Here is a 26,210-nt window from a genome sequence, read left to right as displayed (position 1 = left end):
CAAGGTCTCATAAAACCTTAGTTGTTTTTTTATTGGCTGATCATTTAAATATTTCAAATTTAACTACTGTACTCATTCAGGGTACCAAGGAATACTCACAAATAAGGGTATATAGTGGCCACTTCTGATATTCTCTAAAATACTACATATACAATTGTAAACCCAGAAATAGGAAACTACCATTCTCTTTACCTGTAAATGGACATAATCATAGTCGTCCATCCAACTTCTCAATGAACCTTCCCGGCTCTTGAAACTAGGATGGTGCTCTTTTCCCACTTGTGTTGATGGTTGAACACTATCTGCTTGTATAAGCTGGGGCTTTGTGTAGCTGTGCCTAAACTCTGAATTACTGCTGACAGTGTCTGAAGGTTTCTGATTTTGGAGATTAGTTTGCTTAAATAAAAGTTCAGCATTAATACTGATTGAGGTGGTTAGCTGCTTAGCATCATCTACAATTGTCCTGGCCACCATGATAAACCTCTCTAGGCTGTCACATTTGTTGGCTGCTTTATTATATGAGAGAACATTGAGTGACCAATTGGAGTTATTAAGGTCCTGACTGGTCTGAGCCAAGATCTGGTGGGAATCGTCCAGTCTTTGTAGTTCCCTTTTCATTTTACTATACAGGCCAGGCTCTGACACAAAAGAGGCATTTATCGTAGCGCCTTTTGAGAACTGAAGAAAGTCATACAAAGACTGCTGCACTTTGTCTACAGCAGAATGTATTTCATTTATGTGTCTTTCCATGTAAGCATATGATCGCCACTCTGCATTAACAAAAGTAAATAACTTAGACACTGATATTTCCACTGTTTGTTGAAGTCTCATCAACAATTCTATGGCAGAGTCTGGGTCCATTAGGAGTTTTTTGTCTTGAGAGGGTGAAGATGCTACGGAAGATTCCTTGGAAGTTGTGGAAGATGTAGACATGTTGCTTCTAGTGCTTCCAGTGCTAGAGAAGGACAACCTATTTACACCATCAGTTACATCCTGCATCCTTTTGCAGTCCTGCTGAACTTGTGGTGGGAAATCATAGATTCCTTCCTGGTCATCTGATCCAGTATCACCAGAGATGTGAACTCCTCGAGGAAAGTCATAATCATCTGATGCTATTTGACTGAAATGGTTACGAGGAAAGTCATACACGCTTCCCTTTCTGGAGGTAACCTCAGAATGCATCTGGCTAACACCATTCATTTTTTTGCACTGCTCTTGACAGGTCTTAGAGCTTGGAGGCAGAGTGTCATAAGTTGCTTCTGGCTTTTGTTTTACTGATGATGGAAAATCATATGCTTTATCCTTAGCAGAGGGTAATATGTTGTAAACCTGAAAGTAGAAGAGCAAACAAGTCATTTTTGGAATTTCTTGTCTATGTTAGTAAAAGCAAATATGTTTAATGAACTATGTATAATACTGTTATTACATGCTGTGCACTTAAAGAGGTTGTCCGGTCTGACACTTTTTTTGATAAGATGCTCAGGAAGGTGTAGGTAAAACAAACACACACATTAAAAAATAAATAAAAACACACACACACACACACACACACAAACAACCCTACACTACTGGCCAATGATTGGCGGAGCGGGCCTGTGATGCAATGTGCACAGAGCCGGAAAAGCTGTGCTGGGATGATAGGCTCTCTGTTATTCCAAGGACAACAACAGAGGTAAGGGTGGGTTATTATTCAACCCATACCTACCTGAGCATAAGATGCATTAAGTGGATGTAGATGTGCTTATAAGCGCTAATAATGGAAAGCTAAAATATAGCTGAGCTCATGAAAGAGGCATCAGCACTTACCCCTTGGGAAGGAGGAACATCATAAATTCCTTGTTCTCTAGCTGGACTTGAGTACATGTTATTTTTAGGAGCTGGTGGAACATCATATACCTAAAATAAAATGAGATTAACAGCATTAACATGAAAATTCTAAGTGGTGTATTATATAGAAAATCTATTTGGCGGAATTACCAGGTAATAGAAGCAATTCACTAAAAATAACTGGAAACTTACTGTGCAAAAGCGTGTGGCTTACTATGTTTACTATAACACTGCTAAGGTTCTTTTTACAAGTCTCATTGTATCTGAGGTGCACATCAGTGGGAAACTGACATATACCCATCACCTGTGTCACTTAGGGACATAGATAATAATTAAGCTTTATAGTTAAAGGACACCACACAATACACTTTTTTTTTTTAACTACATAATGAGTACAGAAGAGCTTAGCACACTCCAATAGCCCATACAGCACACTCAAATGTATTACACCCAAATAAAGTCTAAAATGACTTTTGGTATCTGTTAGGTAATTTGGTCTAAGGATATGCTTAGGATAATCTGGGCCCAGGTGCTTTCCCAGCAAATGTGGGGTAAGGTGGCAGTACTAGTGCAGTGTGGAGAGAGCCCAAGACAGTCACTCCAAGCAATATTTTTTACCTATCGTTCTACGCTGTACATATTTTACATTTAAGTTTGCCTTTTCTTCTATTACTTTACATACCCCTTGAGGCCGAGCAGGAGGGGTATCATAGACATTGGCCTGCCACTTTGGTGAAGATTCATAACCGTATCCTTGTCCCATCCTTATTGGTGTTACGACCTGTAAAGTGAAAATACAGAGTAAAGTTTTAAAAAGTTCCCTTTAAGCATCCTTTGCAGTTTTATACCATGTAATGTCACTGTTCCAGGTAAAGCAGCACTGACGCACGAATGCAGCATGAACTGGATATCATTATGTCTGTGAATCATTATAGGTTTACCAGAATATGGATTCAGTATCCTAAGCCAGTGAGAAATGACATGCCATTACAATTAATGCACCAGGCACATTGCTGCAATTATCATTGCTGAGAAGGTTGTTAGAAATGTCAATAGATTAATAGCTACATTAAAAGTAACACAGTGAGCTATATTTTTATATAGGAAAAACACTAGGTCAAATTACTGCTAGGTTATGCTCAGTATACAGCACAAACTGGTGCTAGTGTGTTTTGTTTGGTTGGCAGCGGAGCATGGTCAAAAGTTTTTTCTGCAGTTCTCAGCAAAAAAGAATAAATATCTGATGTCAAGGACAGCAGTTACGGTATAATAGATTCAGGATTATTTTTAGATTTATAAGTATATTGCATAATGAATATGTGAAAAGTAAATCCCAGTAATCCACAATCAGACATTTCTTCACGTGTCTAGTGCAGACTTCCGTGTGGGCTTACAATACTGTCTCTAGAATGGAGCATATTTTATTGTAAACTGCTCATCCATTAGAGAATACCCAGGGACATTCCAGGGAAAGAAAATATTTCCATTCTTCTTCATCTTTTGTATGCAGTCCATAGGAATGCCCCCCTGACCCACATGATAATGAGCTATAAGCCACCAGTAACCACTGAATTGTACAGTTATTTGCTGGAAAACAACAGTGAATTCCATTCATATCATTCTTTGACTTGTTTGTGTAATCTAAGAAGCAGCTGGAGAGATTGCTTATATTGTATGCCTTAACCCAAACGCGCTGTATCCCCTTCGTGGGATGTAGGTGGTTGCATGTACCCGGCTGCACAACATTCTGGTTTCTGTGAACCGTGATACAAACTAAACTATATGGATCAGATAATGGGTATCAGTGTCTTCATCAGACGAATGGTAACTAGCAGACTTTAGGGACGTTGGCTTGGCTTTACACACTATGATTTCCATCTTAAGAACAGCAGACCAGACAAAAAAACATTGCAACACAGACGTATGTCTGTTAAGATAGGGATAAAGGCTTTATACAGATCCTTTAACACATTCTAATGTTGCCGCTTTATTGTACCTGTTTGGTCGACATTTGATCCTCATTTTGGTCAGTATTTTAAGACCAAACCCATAAGTGGGTCCAGAAGGGAGAAAAAAAATGTGCAAATCCTTCCACTATAATTTTCCACTGTGTTGTTTGTCCTTTGGTGTTGTTTAAAAATACTAACTAAAATGACCACAATACTATTTGTAAACCCTGGCCTGATATTGCCATTACACCAACATACTTAAAGAGAACCTGTTGGTGGCAAGTCACATTCCCAACTGCTGACAATGCATGATCAAGGAGACACAAGGCGCCTTTCATATACCCACTTGTGCTCCCATACAGCAAAGAAAAATAATGTAACTATCCTGTGCAAAATATCAAAGAGGCATTGCCAAACCACTAAAGTGCTGAGGGCTGAAATGCCTTCACGCTCCATCCCTATTACTGAGTGACTGACAGTCAGGGCTCAGCTTCCCTCTGACTGCCAATCAAGCAGAAGTACAGATGGGAGTGTGAGCGAGAAATGTTACATCCCTCAGCACATCCGGGGCTTGGGAAAGCCTTTTTTGGGAGGGGAAAAAAGACACTTTTTAGGCTAGGGACACATGTTGCAGATATGATTTTCTGCAGCATACCTGCAACGTGTGTTCCTAGCATAAGCAAATAAGCAAGTTCCCTTTATGTGCAGTGGTTAAGGCAATATTTCATTCCTAAATACAGAATATTTCTTCCAATCACTATCAGTCTCTCCCAGTCTCCATGGAATCTGTTCTTAAACCTGCATTATGATTTGCTATATATTATTATTTGTAAACATAAAATGTCATCCAGCTTCAATGTAAAAACGTGTCATTTTTCACAATGACTTTTCCACTGCTGGAAATGAATACTTGTCCTCCCACTGTTTGCACACCCACCCTTTCTTCACAAGACCTACACAGTGCCTCCATAGTGAAAAATCAAAAACAAAGTTTCAAGAGTCATGAGCAGTAAAAGAATAGAGAAGCGAAGATCAAACCCTCCCTTACAGTAAGAGGCCACACTGAAGTAAGGCAGTGTACTGTGAAATTTCCTCTGCGCTCCGAGGTTACTATACTTCCTGTTGCTCACTTTTCAGTTCCTGGTCCTTCCATTAAGAGGACGATTTTCTCATGGAGGGGCAAGTAAAAGAACAATACAGGATTTTGTCAGAGAAAAAAAATAAAAAAAAATAGTGAAATAAATCATTTCTCTCCGTTACTAGACATGAGAAAAGCGAGGTGAGGGCCTGTAAACCAGACTGAGATCAGAGGACTAGAAGCCGACCTCTGGCCTTAAATATCTGCTGTCATTTCTTACAGGCAGTGACAGGTGTCCCCCCAGAATTCTATCAATGCTGGCCGCAGGCCTTTATTGGCAAGAAATGATTTCAACAGCCTTGGCTTTTATTTTATATGCCCTGGTTTTCTGGTACTATCTCTGCCACATTTAAACTTTACAGCCATAGTCAAGTATATAATCTAGTAGTGACCGGTTATACATAGCACTTTACAAGGTAGCGCAAGTGACTGCAGCCAGTCTAGTTACGATAATATATGTCACCTTGATACAAATGTGCAGAAAACATTAGCTCCCAGAAAGATGGGGTATTCTGTGTAAAAGCAACCTAAAGAGACCACTGATTTATTGTGCTCTCCATTGTTCTATTAGGTCCCTGGCAGTACTTCAAACAAATAAGAGACAGAGCTGCATTTAAACAGGATCCATATATCCTGCACTAAAACAAACAGGTAAATAAGATTCTGAGAAGCGTTTTATGAGTAACAAAAGCTTTACTGACTGCACATAGCTGGGGCTGCCCTAGGTGAAAATGAAGTGTATGGGTCTGGGCAAACAGCAGGTGTTCTGGCTGTACAAACAGTCAAGACTGAACAGAACAAAGCCTATCTTTACACGACTATCTAATTAACCCTTGAGGAGCACCAATGGTTCAAAGCCCATTGAGACATGCCATACAATCCCTTGGAAACAGGTAGAAAGTGCTGAAAATGCCACAAGCTCTGCAGCTAATCCAGACATTGTACAGTGTCACCAGAACCCTGGTTTAGCAAAATCCAAGAGAAAAAAAAATTACATACAGGTAATACAGAGTTTATTTTACATCTACAGTAAAATAAGAAGATTGTTCTATGTATAATTGTCTCAGATTATTACATTGACCCAACACCATGTTTATTTTGCTGTGGTTCAACCCAAATGGCTGCAGCAAATGGTGTTTACATCAGTATCCCACTAGCTGTGTTTTCTCTGAGGGTGGATTTTACTCTTGTGTGGCCAAAAATCTGAATCATGTTAGCGAACCCGGCTCACTCAGACATTGGGACTAAAAAAAGCAACAGCTCTGGCTGTAGTAATGATTCAATCTGTTTGCACACATAGCAACAGCCTTATGAATAAAAGCAGCTCCTGGGAGATCAAGCATCCACCAAAAGCAAGCATGACATCAATATAGACCACGCCTGTAAATCTTTCAATATTAGCGCATTATATTAGGAATTAGCTTAAAGAAATAGCTATTACTAAAGGTCACTGCATTAAGGGCCATTGCACTATAAGCAAGCGCTGATCTGCTAGATTGGCGATTGCTTACTAAGCCTATTACGTGGCTCGATAATCATACATGAGAGCTGCACAGACAATGTTAGCGCAGTACTTGCCTTTTAAATAGAAAATAATTACGTTTATATTTGTCCTCCTGCATGTTCCCTGCTCACCGCAGCCACTTCTGTAATAGGGCCATAAATGGACTGCATACTGTTGTAGAACATCCTTTGTCTGCTGGTGGGCAGCTATGGAGACAATGGGGGAGAATTGCAATCCTCCACTTAATCTGCTTTATTAGGAAATCACTGTAAATCCCTATAAACTTTAGCAAAACTTGGCTGATTTGCATGGAAATGGCCTACTCTGTAATATGTATGAGGGTATTCTGACTCTCCCCCACACATGATGTTGGGGGAGAGAAGGGCAAGCATGCTGGATTTCAACTGTCTAGCTCTGCCCTTTCTGACAGTCTACTCCCTTCCCCCATTCACGACACAAATGTTCAGCCAAGAGGTGAACGGGCATCTTAGGTCGTCTTTTACATGGGCAGACAGGCCATACAAGCTTATTGGCACATGTTGAAAAGATGTGTCACGTGCTCACCATACTTGCAGCCTTTCAATTCCATCTTTCACCAGCTGATCACTATGCTTTTTGAACGGGGCAAGAACTTTCAATATTAAGGACACATTTGCAATGACCAAGTCTATAAACCCTTAAGAGAACAGTTCTGTATAGGACAGTCAATCAGAAACAACAGCTGACGCCTGACTGGCCAAAACCCCTTTTATTAGTTTTATCCTTGCTCTTCACTGTAATATTGGGATATGTGAAGACCATGTTATGTTAAAATAGCTACAGTAAAAGGGCTGAATGAACAGTTACAATGTTAAAGGGCTGCACAAGGTCTGTGGATGCCCTTGGAATTACAATGTGCGCAGTTTAGAAAGCAAACGTATTGCCACACTGTATACTGCCGCAATATTACATCACAGGAATGGACTCTTGGCATGGCCTTCATTGGCTAAGAAAGTACAAAACTGTGCAGTCACTGCTTTTATCACTCAGACCTTTGGACTATTTCGTGACACACTGGTTATAAGAACAGTGGAGTCCAGATAACACTTCCCCTATATAGATCACTGCTGAGTAACTATGTCTTATGATACGCGTCTTCAAACGTTTCTAAGCAGGGATTCTAAGAAGCAAAAAAACATTGTCATAAGATCCCAAGTGACAGTGTGTCACTATTCTAAGAAACACAACCAAATTACCTTTATACCAGGCAACAAACATTTCTAAACCTGAACATGTTCTGAGCCATTTCATTTTAGAGGGGTATTCTGCTGCTTCCTGTCTTGAAAGTGGGGATGAGATCGCTCAGCCAGGGACCTGAAGATGATGTAGGAGGACATTGGCAGGGCGTGGAGTGGTAAGAATACGCTGTTTGTTATGTTATCCTCATGGGCAGCAATATATGAAAAGATATTTTTTAATGGAATACTACTTAAATGTAACGTAAACTGTAGTTTATCTCCGGACTTATCCAAAATACACCAAAACCATATACGACCACATAGCCAACTGGGAGTGAGAAATAACTATAAGGAGCTCTATTCAAGGGCTCTGATGTAGCTGTTCTCACCCCACCTATCCCTTTCTATTGCAGTGGGAAAATGGGAACTCACTACATAATAATCCACTCACATGATAGAAGTTTTCTGTAGTTGGTTCTCCAGTCCAATGTATGGCAACAGAAAGTGCCACTATCTAAAAAGATTGTGTTCTGTAGGTTTCAGGATTTAGGGTATAAACCCACACACCGTATAAGCAGCGTATTTACTGCTGCGATACGCAGCAAATACGCAGCAAACACGCAGCAAATACGCAGCAGATTATATCTAAATAACTGAATACAGCATCAAATCTGTACCAACAAATCTGCTGCGTATTTGCTGCGTATTTGTTGCGTATCTGCTGTGTATACGGTGTGTGGGTTTGTACCCTTAGACAAATGCTTCCTAGAAGCGGTGCTTAGCTTTCAATCAACCTAATAAAAGCTGGGTGTGAACTGACAGCCACCACTTTCAAGCGGTTCCAGGCTAGACTGCAAGGGAGTAGTTCAAGGTCACAATGTGGTTTGTTGGTGGTTTTCATCAGTTCTTTATTGCATTCCATTGGAACAGATGGATGAGTGTTATATATCGACTTTCTCTGAACTTAACAAGTTCACAGAATAAATCTCAAGGTCCGTGTAATGTAGAGCCTAATCCCCTGTTCACTAAGCAGGGATTTATCTGGAATTAACACTATGTAATTGCTCAGTTTTGCCTACTACCAGAGAATGCAAAAAGAAAAAAAAGTGTATTATCATTTACTTGCAAGCCACTTAAAGTGAACCTCTCACACTGAACATGTAGTCTGGTCTGCATGCAGCATAGTATAGAGCAGGAGGAGATGAGAAGATTTCTCATGTATTTGTTTAAATCTTCGCTCATTCTGCGCATAGGAGTCCATGCTGTAGCCATACTCTGTCAGTATCCTCCTCCACTCCAAGATGGGTAAAACAGGAGCAGGTCCAAGAAGTAATAATATAAAATATCATAAAATTTATTAAAAGAATTATGCCAGTGACACACCCGTTTCGAGACCGGTCCGGCCTCTTTATCAAGTGTCAGTGCCTGACTGCCAGACAGTGCCTAACTCATATAGGGAAGGCTGTTAAGACACCAAGTAGGACCTTACATTGGACATGTATCAATTACTTGAATAAAGTTTTATACATTTATTCTGGAATGGACCAAAACCCACACCTGGGAGTCACCATGGTGGATATTTAGGGGAATAAGGCATATATTGGAACGTAGCAGCAGTTGTGCCACACTGTGCAAGTCTTATAGTGGTGTGCTATGTGGCTGATTATTCCGAAACTGGCCCGCTGTCATGTAAAGTGATCCCAGCTGCATTCACACCATTAACAGAGAGGCATATAAAGGAAACAAGGTGTGTGAGTAAGCAAGGTACCAGTAAATGAAGGGACCAGCTTTATAACTCTTCTGTCTTTTGGTATTGTACGCTGTTAGAATAATAATCCTGCACCTGGCTTTGATCAAAATCAAGAGAAGCTTCTCCAAGTGTTATGAAACAGAAATTCCACATGTGAGCCTCGGTTTTCCAAATATGCATTAGAGCAAGTAAAAAAAAATGTCGGCTGGTGTACAAGTCCCACAAGAAGTATTACAGAGGTCTATGATCAGCAGCATTAAATGTGGAGAGGAAAATGTCTGACCTCTCTGCCAATATGAGCTGGCTCTCAGATGCTAAACTGCAATGGCAGCCAAGCATTTCCCTCACTGTCCTGCCTGTGTCTGCTTGCGAATGAGGAAAACATATTGACGACAAGTCTGTAAAGTCTGGCGCTAAAGAATACTATGACACAGATGGGTATCTGCTAATCACTGTATTCCCTATTTGCTGAAAAGCTGTTAAACACACTGGTGATGTTCAAGGTTTCTCACATTTCTACTAACTGGTAAATCAAAAGGACAACATTAATGCTCCCAATCTGCATTATACTGTACTTGAGCACTATGCTTTAAATTTTCCCTGTATGAACCGCTATAAAGGAATTATATAGCCATAGTCATTCACTAAAAAATCTGCGGTCTGGGGTTCTCTGGAGCTTTACCCGTGACAAGCAGTTGGTCACTGTAGCAGCTCTTATATTAAAGGGAATATATCACTATTTTCATGCTACCCGAACCACAGGCAGCATGACTGGCTCTCTTATCAATGATCTACAGTTCACTCTGAATAACTGGGCTGTTTCAAAGAATCAGAGTTGTAACAAGGTTGTCATTAAAGTGGTCTTTCTGTTTTGGTTGACAAAGTTCTCTATATGCAAATAGGGAGATAACTGTCAGGGTGGGTTCCCACTACGGAATCCGTGCAGATAAATTCTGGCGGATTTTGTTGCTAGTACCCGCGCCCCTCTCTGCTCGTCCCATAGACACCATTCTATGCACAGGCGGATTCCGCATTCCGCCAAAAGAATTGACATATCAAGAATGGTGTCTATGGAGCCGGAGGAAAGGCGCGCAGCCGTGAGCGGGTACTAGCGACGGAATCCACCGGAAACTATCCGCGCGGATTCTGTAGTGTGAACACACCCTTAATCAACCCTGTCCCGAGTTGAAGTTATAACTCTTAGGCTGCATTCACACACCCGTAGATTTTGCGGACCTAAGGGAGCCTGTCTTATGCTGCAGGAAACATAGTGATGGGTTTCCTTTAAAAGAAATGTCTGGGATAACAAACCTTCACAAATGTAAAACTGCTCTTTTTTATTGTGCTTTACTTTTTTTTTTTTTTTTACACTTTAGGGTGCGTTCACACGTACAGGATCCACAGCAGATTTGATGGCGCAGATTTCAGTTTAGTTTGAGAATTTGCAGATTTGGCAAAATTTTACAGGCAAATTTTAAACTTTTCAAAAACCACAAAAAGGTAACAAAAAGATAAAAGATAAACACCAACTTACCTTAGCACCTGGAGAACCTTCTATATTTTCCACAAACTGTGGAGCTTGCTTTAGATCTTCTAAGTCATGGTTTCTGTAAGCCTTAAACATGCTGGGACTATGGTGGGATGGAGGAACCTGGTAGACAGAATCCAGCAAAGAGCTTTGTGGCACTTGATAAATTTGATGCTGGTAGCAGGACTGAGGTGATGCTTCTTGCTTTGGAATGTCATGTTTAGAAGCGTCTGACACCGGGCCAATGAGAAGCTTCAGTCTATTTCCTGGTGCAATACCTTGGCGACCATGCAATGAGCAGAGCCACCATCCTTCTAAACCTCCAGTATTCTGCTCAATTACTGTTAAGATATCCCCTTTCCGGAAAGACAATTCTTCTGCACATTCTGGAACATTATCATACAAAGCTCTCGCCATGAGATTCTAAACACAAAAGACAAAAGATTTAGGTTATAATTAGAGTAATAGCAAAGGAAAAGCAAACAAATAAGAACAGTATACATTGGATGTACAGTTAGTGACATTAATTTAACAGTAAGTTCACAGTTAATTGTAAACTACATTCAGGAAACATATTGGCACACTGGCATAATTTTGTGTTAATGTATGCCTCTAGGTAGACAACCTGTGCCCATTAAATTGAATAGAAGAAACAATCTACTAGACACTACGTTTTGTCCATTTCTGAGCTCGAACTGTACTTTTGTGGGGCTGCTGATATATACTCCAAACGTAGTTCACATAACAAGTGTAAACCTAGCCTAGTTTGTTAATATAGAGGATTTGTATCATATCTATTATATGTGAACAAAGCCTTAAACCTGACATCCGCAGACATATCTACCTCCACTTCGCACATCTTCCAATAAATTTGTGATATGTACTTTCAGCCTCCATATAATTTTATCTTCACATCAGATTTATTTAGATTCTGCAGCCAAACCCAAACATGTTAGCTAATTCCCATGTGAAAAAACATGTTGCTACTTATCCATTTACCTGATTTACAATGCAGAGCCTGGTGATAGTCAGTGCTGAGTGTTTTCTCACACTGAATATTCAGGATTGTCTATTGTTATCATGAACTAACACTGCTGCAAGCAATTCACCTGATAGTAAACTAGTAGATTGTTAAACAGCTGCACAATTTTGCTGGTTTTACCACAAGATCCGAGATGATGTTTAATTGCATATAAGTCTCCTTCATACAAGTTTATGTGGTCAATTTTAAACACGCACCAATATTTTACTTTTTTTTACCTTAAGGTTTTTTACATACATTTATATTCTTTTTAACAAACAATTATGGGACCTCAACGGTAGATAAAATCCCTTTCTAGTTCTCCTAGCTTCATAAGCTATCATGAATGTAATATATAACTGCACAATTTAGGTCTCATCTATATTATCAGTGTGATTAACCCCCCTCTTTTATAATGGCAGCAGCAAATTTAATAAATCCTTCACCGAGAGAACCAACGTGATCCTTAGGAATGTCCTAATACTTAAGACTGGAGAATTATGTTTCAGCTACTTCTCCAAGTAAGGGCAAGATCAAAAAAGCAGAATAAGGGAGTAATCTTTCTTTAGTCTTGTGACAGTCTTATAATAACACAATAATAAAGGATGGATGCAGTACCTATTAGACCTGATCAAATGATAGAGAGAGACTGGTGCCAATCGGCATACAATAGTACTGACGTAAGCAAGTGCATTATGGGTATGCCAAAATGTATCAGTCCATTCATTCGATTATTATTTTATTTACTGCTGGGAGATGCAATAACTTGTTGGCAGTAATATCAGGAAAAAACTGAGTAAGGCTGGGTTTACATATATAAGTTGGCATCAGTTGCGTTTTTTGCCTAAAAACTGACCACAACTGATGCCAAAAATGCATCAGTTGTGATCAGTTTTTCTATCCGTCTTTTCATTAAAAACCATCAGTTGTCATCAGTTCCCATCAGTTGTCATCAGTTCCCATCAGTTGTCACAAGTTGCGCTCATCAGTTGACATTTTTTTCCCCAGTATGTTTTCCTGTCATTTTCAATGGGATTTGCGGGGGAGCGCACGGGGGCTATATACTAATTGGGGGAGCTCACAGGGGGGCTATATGGGAGGGGAAGAGCGCACAGGGGGGGCTATATGGGAGGGGGAGAGCGCACATGGGGGGCTATATACTATTGGGGGAGAGCACACAGCAATGCTGTATACTAATTGGGGGAGAGCACACAGGGAAGCTAAATATTACTGGGGGGGGCAACAGGGGGGCTATATACTACTGGAGGAGAAACAGGGGGGGGTGATATACTACTGGGGGACCAAGGGGGGACTATAGGGGAGGGGGAGAGCACACAGGGGGAGATATATGTTTATTTTGTGCTACTATTTGCCTGAACGCCGGATGCCAGAGCCGAACGGCATGCGTCCTGCCCGGCGAGGCATCCGGCGCTCTATTCGATTGAATTGGTGCGGCGCCGCATCACCGGAGCGGCGGTCCGCCAGGACGCTGCAAGATGCGTCCTAACGCACCGACGGTCCGGCGATGCGGCGGCCACTAGTTCACCGCCGCACATTTTGAACGATCAGTTCAAAGATGCGTTTCCCTCCGGCGCTTTTCTCCTGCGCCGGAGGGAAACGCCGCCGCACCGCCGGACATATGTAAACCCGGCCTAACAACTCCTTTCCAATGGTATCTTAACTACCAGTAGAGTACATGCAGCACATATGTTCCTTATGGCAACAACCTAGTCTCCATGGAAAATACCTGTAATCCATTAAGTTATCTCGAGTGACTTCTGTTACTATTATTAGGTACTGGCTATTCAATGTTACACCTTTAGTAAACTAAACTGTACAACAAATGCTTCTGCTTGCAAAAAGTAAAAAAGAAAAGTTTCAAATATTCTTTGCATGTTTTATGAGGCTTATGTACATGTTCTGATAAGGCCCAGGAAGATAATGATGATACAAGCCAGCCATGACTGACATGCTAATTACATCAATGTTAGAATAGATGTTAGAACAAAGATTGCTATTCAGGCCACTTTCACACAGTAGTATTAGGGTCAGAATTTTGTATCAGCATTTGTAGTCCGAAAACTGGAGTGAAACAGAGAAAAACTATAAGTGTTTTGGAGTTTTACAAATACTGATGCTAAATTTTGACCTAATTATTAACATGTGATAGTGACTTTACTTCAGTCATGTAACATAGTCTAAATAAATATTTCCAAAAGTATTAGCCAGAAGGTGGATGGTCTATTGATACTTACTAGTAAGTCTGAAAGTTTGTGCGGCTGAGAGCAAACACAAACATAAAAAGTCCTTTATGAGCCTAAAATTATTTAAAGTGGAATGATACTAAAAAAAAGGAAAAAAAAAGGCTAACAACTTGTGTCTGATGTATATAGAACCACTTGCCCATGGGTAAATTATGAGTAAGCAGAACACTTTTGTATGAAGACTTTGGCGTTTTTCTGGTAGTTTAATTTATGACTGAATGACCAGTAGTGTTCCAATACTAAAATGAAGGACATTAATACAGTTCATTAAGCCAGTGCAATGTCCAATACATTGGATTTAGTGTTTTAAAGGCTTAACAATAAAACTTGGTTAATATTTCACTTATGAAAAAGAAAGGTGCTTTATCTAAATCACCTTGAACAGTCATAAAAATCATAAAATAAGTCTGTCTATAATCACTACACCCAGTAAAGATGCAAATGGTCACGTCTCACTAAGTGGAACTGAATTATGGGTCAATATATGTATCAATATAATATTACAATGAAACAATGATACCCAATACAAATACTGACTTATTCTGGCATTAAAAAGATTGACAAAAGAAGTCGTATTCCCTTCTTCATTGAACCAAAGTCTGTGATCAATCAGATGAACAATTGATCAAAAATCTCCAGCTGTTAAGCCTCTAAAATGTAAGCAGAATAAATTGGGATTCATGCTGGTTACATCCGTGTGAAACCTACTTACAAGCAATTCATTTTCATGGGAAATATTTCATGGAGCAATCCACTCTGGTTTTCTATGTGGAGTCCACCTTAATAACTGACCTTAAAGCTGATGTGGAAACTAATGTGCATTTTCAGGTAAAATTAATGGGATGTGGATTGTTAGGAGATTCCAGAACAGAATTTTTGCCAGTATCTGGAAAACTTGTTATGCATACATGGCAGGAACGCTGTGGACTTGTGCAGGTAAAATCTACGTTGGATAACAGTAGCAGACATGTGGAAAGATCTTACACATCTCATCCACGTCTCCATGTTAAAATATGAGAAAGCCAATGATTTTCCAGCACAGCATGCTCATTCTGTTGCAGATTTGCTGTGGATTTTCCTTGTTGGATTCCACATGCCAAATACATACTTGTTGCTTAAGCATTTATTATTTATATTGTATCATTTTTTATTCTTCTGATTTGCAGAAAGCGTTGGTATAACAGAGACCTAAAGATGTAGAAACCCATTTCCAGCCAGGGGGAAGTTATGAAAAGCTTTTCTGAGGAGAAATGCACTTTCACTTATTTCCTTTTTACATGGCTGATAAAAGTAAAACCATGACGTCAATGCAACCTCATGATAAATTCCAATGCAAATGCTTCTTATTGTTACTGATATAATTCAGCCTTAGGTGTCTTATACACCTGACTGATACATAAGAGCAGGTTTACTAGTTTCATTTGCCTTGATGGTTTATGTGGGACCGGCCACCGCTGGGATGGTAAAGGTGAGTAAAACATTTTTTATTTATTTTAGCCAATATCCTATACTAACTCTTAATATGTTTTTACAATAAATAAAAACTAGTTTTCTAAACCAGGCTACTTCTTCAACATTGCACAAAGTGTACCTGCCATCTCAAACTTTGCAGAACGCAATAGTAAAGGGAAATATAAGACACTCTGTAATAGATTCTATTAGGCTAAAGAGCTTACTTCTGTGCTCAAAAGGCTGTTTTCCAACTTCCCCTTTTCAATTCATATCTGTTCGCTATCAAGAAGCAGCCATCTAGTTCACAAAGAAGCAGAGTAAAGATGGATTTGCACTGCCCATTATAGTCTATGGAGGAGGGAGTGGCCAAGGGGATGAGTAAGCGGAAAGAGGAGACAAACAGCATGTGCAATGTGCAACTTTGTGGCCACAGAAAAAGCTGGACTGCTCAGTGCTGGTCTGGGAATTTCTAAGGTTTGCTACAGTGAGGTAGGATTGCAGGATCCTGTATCTGCATCTAAACTGCAGCTAAACTTGGGGATATTGAGTTTTCAGGGTGGTAACAGGGGGTAAAAAAAAATGCCATAAACTAGTAATAGAATTACCAGATATAGTGCTGCTTCTCATATACATATATAAAGTCACCTGAAATGACACTTACACTTTTAGGCTGGGTTCACACTACGTATATTTCAGTCAGTATTGTGGTCCTCATATTGCAACCAAAACCAGGAGTGGATTAAAAACACAGAAAGGATCTGTTCACACAATGTTGAAATTGAGTGGATGGCCGCCATATAATGGCAAATATTTGCTGTTATTTTATAACAACAGCTGTTATATTGAAATAATGGCCGTTTTCAACAATTTCAACATTGTGTGAACAGATCCTGTGTTTTTAATCCACTCCTGGTTTTGGTTGCAATATGAGGACCACAATACTGACTGAAATATACGTAGTGTGAACTCGGATGTCATAGTGTGAGTTCTGCTGCAATACTGTGTACTGTTAGCCATGGCTTACTTAACTCAGCATCTGCTGGGCTAACATGCGAATACATTACTTGCCCGCATTCTGTCTCCTCAGTCATTGCTGTCCCACTCAGCCAGTGACTGTGTCGGGACAACACGCTGATTGGATGAGCGGGACACCAGGGAGCCGGAGAAGCAGGCTAGAGAGCTGTGAGCAGGTATTGCATTAGCCCAACAGTGGTGGGTTAAGAGGGCAGGGGCTACATTTTCATTTTACCAAATTAAATGACAGGAAATGACAGGACAGAGCATCGCAGCGGATTCCGCTGCGGAAGTAGCAGCGTGAAATCTGCTGAGATGCAGTATGTGTGAAAGTGGCCTAAAGGGAAATGGTCAGCTGAAATTTAGATTCCAAACTGCTGACACTGTCAGAAAGATGTTAGGTAAAGGAGACATGGTACCTTTCATATATACAGCTGTGCTTCCAGGATGTAGAAAAAAAATTTGTATTCTTCAGTGCAAATAGTCAAAAAGGCATTCCCAAGCCCCTGATCTGACACTGACTAATAAGACAGAGAAGGTATCAGAGCCTGCAGCACATCAGATTGTGAAAGAATCTTTTAACACTTTGTACTGGAGAATAAAAGCATATTTATACATTATGGAAACAAATACTGATATAATGAAAGAGATCATGTGTCTCTTTGACCTAACAGCTATCTAACAGTGTCAGCAGTTTGAACCCTGAATGGCAGCTGACAGATTCCTTTTAAGACTCCTACAATATGATTCTGGAAATCTCTACGGAAGGATATACCCTGAGGGCTTAACATGAAACTGTTAGTATTAGGAAATATCCACAACAGGATTTGACAGGTTAATAAAAATATATATGTGTATAGGAGTATGTTTATGTTCACTCAATAAAACCGTTCAAAGCCATGACAGCACAAGCCTAAAAAAAGCATGAAGTACAAGCATTATGACAGAGTGTAATGATCTCACCGTGACTAAAAGATGCCACACCAAGTAAAAACACAAACATTAACACATAGACTTGTGTGAAATCGTAGGTTCATGACTCCTGGTGCTGGGAAGGTGTGTTATTATGTACTTAGAATAAAGAGTGATAATGCCAAAGGCTAGTGGAACAGGAGTGAGAACACTGTGTTAATAAAGCAAGCGGCTATTAATGATGAAAAAAAAGACATAGTAATGCTACTGAGCGAGAGAGCCTGCACCTGTTTCATTCAAGCCAACATCAGACAGACATCCTCTCTAATTATAAATGGCAACACTGAGATGAAATGGAACTTCCTGTCATCCCTATACTCTCCTAAACAATGGTTAGCACCATGAAACACCCCACCCTTCTTTTCTGGTTAGTTCTATCTGCATAAAACTGAAGAATGAAATCTCCTTAGAGGTTGCGTACTGTCTACATATGTTGATATACATATATTAAATTCTTTCATCCATGGTCAAGGAGTTCTAATGCTTTTCCAGCTAATCCTAAAGCTTCCCTGTGGCAGCCTCCAGTGCCTTCACTCAGACCTTCTAAATTCACAGTACGTCTTGCATCTTTCAGCACCCATTATACCTTTGAAATTCATGCAACCGCAAACAGACTTGCAGTGAATAGGACACTTCTTGCTAAAAGACCTTTAATTTGATTACAGCATGCATGAGCATGACCAATTCTTTCTCTTCTCTCACAAAGTCATTGGATCTCTGTATTTATTTAGCAGTGAACAGTGGATGTCAAAATTTTGAAAAATAGTAGGCCATCACAAGGTCACTCCATTCAGTAGATGTCAATGAATATGTCCCCTGTTAGAAATCTGTAGGAAAATATTTGCAGAACTGTTTGTGCTTCTCAAATGAAAGTATACATCCAGATACGAAGGAATGAATGACACACTCAGTGTTGAAAGAAAGTAAAGTGTTGCCAATAATTAAATAAGCACTGTTGTTTCAACAAAGTTTCCATAGATCAACAGAACACGTGAATGTAAAAACTTTGTAATATATCCTATCAGACATAAAAAGTTCCCATCTCCAGCTTTCCAGCATCTTCCCTCTTCACCCTTGTTGCTAAACTGTCATCAGCTTAGCAATGACTTTTGTGTTTATGGGTTCCCACTTGTAGCAGCTAAAGGATCTGATTACAAGCAATACAAGTCTATGGAGAGGAATGAGGAAGAGAGAGAGAGAGAGGAGAGTAAAGGTACTATTACACGGAACCATAATCGGACGAATTTGGCCGATTATCGCTCTGTGTAATAAATACAACGATCAGCTGATGACAACAATCGGCTGATTGTTGATATAGGTTTGAACCTATTATTGTTGGGCGCTGACCACGCATCGCTACGTGAAATAGCGGTGCACACCCGGTGACTGATGATTTAAATTAACTATCCAGGCTGCAGGGTTCCTCTTGCGGTCTTCTCCCCGGGTCCCAGTGATTGTCTCAGCTGACAGGCCGCTCTGAAGCTGGACCCGAGAAGAAGACCGCAAGAGGAACCCTGCAGCCTGGACAGGTAATGTATAAAGTAAAAGCAAGGGCTGCAAGGACACTGTAACGATGTCCCTGCAGCCCTTGTTAAATGATAATCGGGCCGTGTAATAGGCCCAGTAAATGAGCGCCGATCTAGAAGATCGGCGCTTGTTTACAGTTATTATCAGGCCCTTATCAGCCTATAGAATACTACCCAAAGAGAGAGAGGATGAGAGGGAGAGAGAGAATGAGAGATAAAAGACTGCAAGAGATCTCACCCCAGGGCTTTATACACATATACACAGTTAAGACTTGGCTTCTAAGCTGCTGCTTTTTAGTATCTTCTTGTTGCTTTCCAGTGAAGAAAGAATGCAGAACGTGAGGAATATACAGGCTTGCTTTCTGATGTTAAATAAACATGAAGTCTTTTGTCTATCACATGAATATATGCAGTTTAAAAATGAAGTCATAATTCCCATAACTTACCTCTATTTCGGGATTAGGTGTGCCAAAAATGGAAAGCTACGTCATGGTTTTCATTAGAAGTCAGTTTGTCCAAAGGATGGCCTTTAGAGGGTTTTTTTTTCACAGCTCTATTTACAAAGTTACCAGACATTTAACAACCACAGGAATCAGGAATGTGAGGGGTAAGCAACTCTAAGCCTACAAAGCACATGCTGTTCCCTTTTCCTCTGTGCATAGCAAAATACACAGAGTCTTGTGTTGCCTGGGTAATTACTGTCCCTCTACTGCTATTCCTGTGAATCTCTCCTGTAAAAGTTCCCATGTTGCTACTTTGTTATAGATTTTGTGAGTTACTACCACTGAAGCGGACTGACCTGACTGAGGTTACTAATTAATAAGAGGCATTCTTGTAAATCCCAATAAGAAGGCTGGAGGCCAATATAATGTAGGACATGAAGACGACTCCTGGCAGAGCATTATTTACTACTCTAATCTAATCTAGTCATCTCACATGTCTGGATACAATGGTCTGTCCTAAACTAACAGGGAAGATTGCCTTTTGTTACTACATGAATGGCAAATTGCTGCGAATCAGTAATGGCCAGGACAGGGGCACTGGGAAGGAAGTCAGCTGCCACAGTTTATTTCACATGTTGTAGGTAAACAATTATATGAGCTGAGTAAATTAACAGCGCTTTGACGATAACCGTGATCATTTTAATGCTATACTTTTAATAAACACATATAATCATCATTAATCACGATACCAAGATCAAGGCAGATTTCTGGTAGAAACAGCGAGGACTGAGCTGCAAGATCTACAATTGCTTGCAGAGGCATTACAAGGCCTAATTAATAGTACGGCCAGGCCGCCAATAATCGGCCCATGTACCCTTAAATATAAAACAACTTTTAACCCTGCTTTTTAATTCTTTCTACTGCGCATTGTATACCCAAACTGTAAATAGTGCTTCATGCGGAGTTTTTTACTCTTGAAAGTAGCTCCAAAGTAAAGACACTAAAGGCTATGTTCACCCACAGCCACGTAAAGTTAAACGTAAAAACAAACAAAAAATAAACCTAAAATAAAAGCATGAATGAAAGGTCTTTTGATATAATATTGGGCTTCAATGAAGTCAGTGGGAAATTGTCCAGTAGTGCACACACTATGTAGAATAATGGCTATAATTGATTACCACCATCAACGATGATGTCGATGGGTCGTACTCAATTACGGCTGTTAATGTATACTGTGTGTGGACTGATGGCCATTTCCCCAATAACTTCAATGGAGACCATTAGATTTTTTTTAATTTAGGCCATAATTTATCTTCAAATTACTGCTGTATTTTGCCATTATGTTATATGAATATACCCTTACAGTGAAGAGCCACAGAAGAAACGGACATAAAAGTTTCCATACAGAAAATAATCTGCTGCAAATATCTGTAGCATTTTTGCTATGTGTACCTTTCCCAATATTCACAATAGTGCTATATATGGGATAATTTCTGTACATCCAGACCACAATGATGCTGTTGGTTGAGGTGATCAGACCCACACAGTAGGGCCAAGAACAGCATATGCTCCAATCCAATATTATGCTCATGTTAAATTGATCCTACCACTCTCTATTTTAGGGTCCATTTACACAGAAAGATTATCTGCCAAAGATTTGAAGCCAAAGCCAGAAACAGACTATAAACAGAGATCAAGTCATCAAGGAAAGCCTGAGATTTTTTTCTCTTTTCAAATCCATTCCTGGCTTTGGCTTCAAATCTTAAGGTACTATTACACCAACAGATCTGACGACAGATTATCTGCCAAAGATTTGAAGCCAAACCCAGGAGTGGATTTGAAAAGAGGAGAAATCCAGTCTTTCCTTTATGACCTGTTCTCTGTTTATAGTCTGTTCCTGGGTTTGGCTTCAAATCTTCGGCAGATAATCTTTCGTCAGATCTGTTGGTGTAATAGTACACTAGGCTGTGGCCTGAGGGAGGTTTTGCAATAGTATAAATGACTCATGAGAATCACTGCAGTAAGCTTGCTCAGAGGGTTGACCAAATGGTGCTGATGTATTATGTAAGTGTGGATGCAGATCTGTTTTCTAGTCCTGTACACTATCTGCATAAAATAAATAGAGCTTAGGGCAATAGACTAATCCACAGAACGAGGTAGATTAGGTTTCCTTCTCAGGGGGATTTTTGCTACCTCTGTAGAAATCAGATTAGTGGAAAACCCCCACATTCTGATTTGACACCATTCACAGAGCTGATGCGACAAAGCTTAGGCGCACGTCAACGTTTCAATCAAAGCTGAAATCCTAAAGGCCCTATTACACCAACAGATCTGACGACAGATTATCTGCCAAAGATTTGAAGCCAAACCCAGGAGTGGATTTGAAAAGAGGAGAAATCCAGTCTTTCCTTTATGACCTGTTCTCTGTTTATAGTCTGTTCCTGGGTTTGGCTTCAAAGCTTTGGCAGATAATCTGTCGTCAGATCTGTTGGTGGAATAGGGCCTTTAGAAACAGGTCAAGACAGACCTCCATACTGTTAAGAGATTAAGTAATATTGCCATGAAGGCAAAAGTAGCGAACTCGTCTCTGATGTGACCAGTACTGACATGTCAGTGCATTCAAATCAAACGTAATGCAAGTAGCCCTTGCCTGAAAGTATACAGCCCTTTATTACTTGTCTCCATAGTATATGCAACCCTAAATATATGTCATAACAAAATAAACCCATACACTGATGCAATATCTCTGCTTATGGATCACATAAAAAACCCTTGCCAGGAGTATATTAGTCATCTAGCTTGTAGAGGCACAATAAGATGTGAAATTCCATGGGAGAGTGCTAGTTTTAGTTGGCTATGAGTACATACAGTATAACAAGCCCTCCAGCTAGATGAATGGGAGTAGCAGAATCAATGCTGCTCCCTGAAGGTCTCCTGAATACACCCTTAAGAATAAGAAGTAGCACATTGTTCTGCTCGGTCTTGTCAAGCAGTCTTTTATTCCAGTGCCGATAACATGTCCAGAAGGAATGACAAAGAGCTTGTTCTGGGCCTTACAGTAGACGCACTGTCATGTAGATGAGGTAGGGACAGCTACGCATGCTGAAACAGGAATCCCTCACCTTCTCAGCCTGCTTCAGCTTGTAGATGCTGACCTTTGGCCATTCACACCTTTGCACCCATCACATTGTGACATACTTACATGGTGACAAAACTTACATATATACATGTAAATGTCTGCAGTATGTCTTTTGGTAATTATCAGTAAGGATTAGAAAAAAGATGACAAAATGGCATCTTTACTTCACCAGGCCTCAAACACTTCTGTAAGAAGAAAAACCAGGCACACACATTAAAATAAACATATTCTTCAGTGCCATAAAAAGGATCTACAGATTGATCTGTCAAAAACCTGCTAATATAAACTGACATTTTAAGGACAGACGTCACCTTACGCTCTGTTGACCGTAACTGATCCATAACTGATGGTAATTTTGAGTCTTTCTATTTTTGCAGCAAAGAACAGTGGAGTAGATTGCACTATTCTCGCCATCAAAGACCAATGGAAATTTAAAGGAATAGACTCAATTCTAGAGTAAAGAGTTGGATTTCAGCAGGGTGACTTCAAACTCCCCCAGACTGATGATGTATTCCAAATGCCCAACCCTTCTGTTTTTGATGAGAAAAACTGCTGCCAGAGCTGTCTGGCAGAGGTATCATGGCATCGGTTTTCATGGTATATGGGCATCTTTTAAGGTAAAGGCTACATGACAACTGTAGCTGCATAAAAGATGGCAATGTAACACTGTTATTGGCAAGTAATGAAAGCAAATGTCGTCACATTGAAATACAGCAGGTTTGGATTTCTACCAACAAAGACCATAACTAGAGGGCTGCAATGGGACCACATTTAGAAATGAAAAGTTGCAATATTAATTTAGCATAGCCAAAGTCTGCATGATAGCCAATCTTAGATAACTAGAAAACATACTTCTGTCACACAGTGATCAAATTGTAATGATAACCAATTCAACTGACAGCCTTTAATGGGTATTCTACACTAAGGGCCCTATTCCACGGGACGATTATCGTTCAGATTATCGTTAAATCGTTCGAATCTGAACGATAATCGTTCGGTTGAAATGCAGTTAACGATTAACGACCGAACGAGAAATCGTTGATCTTTTAATAAGACCTGGACCTATTTTTATCGTTGCTCGTTCGCAAATCGTTCGCATTGAATAAGACATCGTTCGGTCGTTCTCAATAGATACGAACGCAATAGCGAATAAATAGCGAAGAGAAACGATCGCAATTACGATCATAAGTAACGATTATCGTTCCATGGAAATGAGTGAACGTTTTCAGGTCTTTCGCAATAGCGGTCGTTTGAGATCGTTAATCGTTAACGATTATCCAAACGATAATCGTCCCGTGGAATAGGGCCCTTAGGGCCCTATTCCACCGGACGATTATCGTTAGCATAATCGTTAACGATTAACGATCTCAAACGACCGCTATTGCGAAAGACCTGAAAACGTTCACTCATTTCCATGGAACGATAATCGTTACTTATGATCATAATTGCGATCGTTTCTTCTTCCGTATTTATTCGCTATTGCGTTCGTATCTATTGCGAACGACCGAACGATGTCATAGGGCCCTATTCCACCGGACGATTATCGTTAGCATAATCGTTAACGATTAACGATCTCAAACGACCGCTATTGCGAAAGACCTGAAAACGTTCACTCATTTCCATGGAACGATAATCGTTACTTATGATCGTAATTGCGATCGTTTCTTCTTCCGTATTTCTTCGCTATTGCGTTCGTATCTATTGCGAACGACCGAACGATGTCTTATTCAATGCGAACGATTTGCGAACGTTTTGCGAACGAGCAACGATAAAAATAGGTCCAGGTCTTATAAAGCGATCAACGATTTCTCGTTCGGTCGTTAATCGTTACTGCATTTCAACCGAACGATTATCGTTTAGATTCGAACGATTTAACGATAATCTGAACGATAATCGTCCGGTGGAATAGGGCCCTTATTCAATGCGAACGATTTGCGAACGTTTTGCGAACGAGCAACGATAAAAATAGGTCCAGGTCTTATAAAGCGATCAACGATTTCTCGTTCGGTCGTTAATCGTTACTGCATTTCAACCGAACGATTATCGTTTAGATTCGAACGATTTAACGATAATCTGAACGATAATCGTCCGGTGGAATAGGGCCCTTAGTCAGGGGTTCCGATCCTGTCAGGTTGGTGGGAGTTGTAGTTTTTACAGGTTGAGAAACTATTCTACATTCAATAGTAATCTGAAGATTTCTCCATCACCACATGATCACCTTAGAATAAACAAGTATGCCATAAATGAGGTAACTGTGCACAACAATGCAAAAAATTCACAGTGCATTGACCATTTACAAAAGATGACCAGCCATTATGTTCAATGAGCCAGCACAGTAGCCGCTCGCTGCTAGACATAGACGTGCAAAGTTTACAAGTCACTTCATTCTAACCTATCATTAAGGCATAATGACGGTATATCACAAAGTGAATTTATATCCCTATGATCAACATCAGCCCAATGGTCTAAGGCTGGGGCTACACATATAGACAGAACCGCACACATATGGACATCTGCTACTGTGTGGAGCCCATGCCTGAAACTATTCTTATTACTTCTAATAAAATAGTTATGGAAACATCAGATACAAGGTAACAAAGTACTGAAGGACATAATAAATAAACCATCTAAGGACAATAGTAAACAGAAAGTAACCCAGCCTGGAATTGAGTGAATATAAAGTAAGAGTCTCCAGGCCAGGGTGACATCAGAGATGAGTAGTAGCAGGCTTGCCAGCACTCCGGCATACTAGTTGCAGTGTGCTGGAGTGTCAGCAGCCTGGGGGTTAACCTCTGCCATACAGCCTCATTATACAGCCGGCCTGTAAGTCCTCATTCACATACTGGGAGGCTCCTCACACAATCCACCACTCTCTGCTGCACTGCGGTTCTCCAGCTGTTACAAAACTACCACAGCCTGCGAGCGTCCAGGCATGCTGGGAGTTGTAGTTTCCCACAGATACCAGCATAAGCAGGGCTGCACTAATGTAATGGACACCACTGAAGTTTATCCAACTTGCTCCACACTCTGTTCTACCAAAAGATCCCAGATACAGAGGCACAGCGCGGCAGGCGGCCATCTCACCTTATACTTCATGTCTGCAGATGATCTCGTCTCCGCAGTTATGCCGTCCACATTGGTGAGCAGTGCCGGGCGGAGAGCGGGAGCCACGAGTCACCCGGACGCGGCGCTGCTATGTGAGAGCTCTGTTTGGGTTGCACAATGCCGAGTGTAGGGCTCATTAGCATCCTGTCTCCTGATTGGAGGAGGCGGGGCTCCTCTCTGAGGAGAATCTCCCCTTCTCTCACGTTGTGGTGATGTGAGGAGATTTCTATATCAGGGCATAGCTGTATATACACAGCGGTGCTCACACTACACGGCAGACACATTCTTATGCGCTGACAAAATGGCTTCCTGTGACCTGCTCTCCACGTTAAGGGAAAAAAATATTTGGCTATGTTGGAGG

General features: G+C 40.4%; 1 protein-coding gene across 1 annotated transcript in view; it reads right to left on the bottom strand.

The window, feature by feature from the left end:
• NEDD9 (neural precursor cell expressed, developmentally down-regulated 9) overlaps positions 1-25,960 on the bottom strand; it is a 29,560-nt gene extending 3,600 nt beyond the window's left edge. The window contains exons 1-5 of the mRNA XM_069958014.1: positions 25,829-25,960; positions 10,920-11,336; positions 2,510-2,608; positions 1,807-1,896; positions 193-1,329 (exon numbers count right to left, since the gene is read on the bottom strand). Coding sequence (XP_069814115.1) covers positions 193-1,329; positions 1,807-1,896; positions 2,510-2,608; positions 10,920-11,336; positions 25,829-25,840 — 1,755 coding nt within the window. The 5' untranslated portion in view covers positions 25,841-25,960. The remainder of the gene's footprint in view (positions 1-192; positions 1,330-1,806; positions 1,897-2,509; positions 2,609-10,919; positions 11,337-25,828) is intronic.
• Between the last annotated feature and the right edge of the window lie 250 nt (positions 25,961-26,210).

Source organism: Dendropsophus ebraccatus, chromosome 2 (assembly GCF_027789765.1).
Source record: "Dendropsophus ebraccatus isolate aDenEbr1 chromosome 2, aDenEbr1.pat, whole genome shotgun sequence".
Lineage (NCBI taxonomy): Eukaryota > Metazoa > Chordata > Amphibia > Anura > Hylidae > Dendropsophus > Dendropsophus ebraccatus.
Note: the sequence above shows the minus strand (reverse complement) of the source record. Positions and strands in the feature narration are given on the sequence as shown.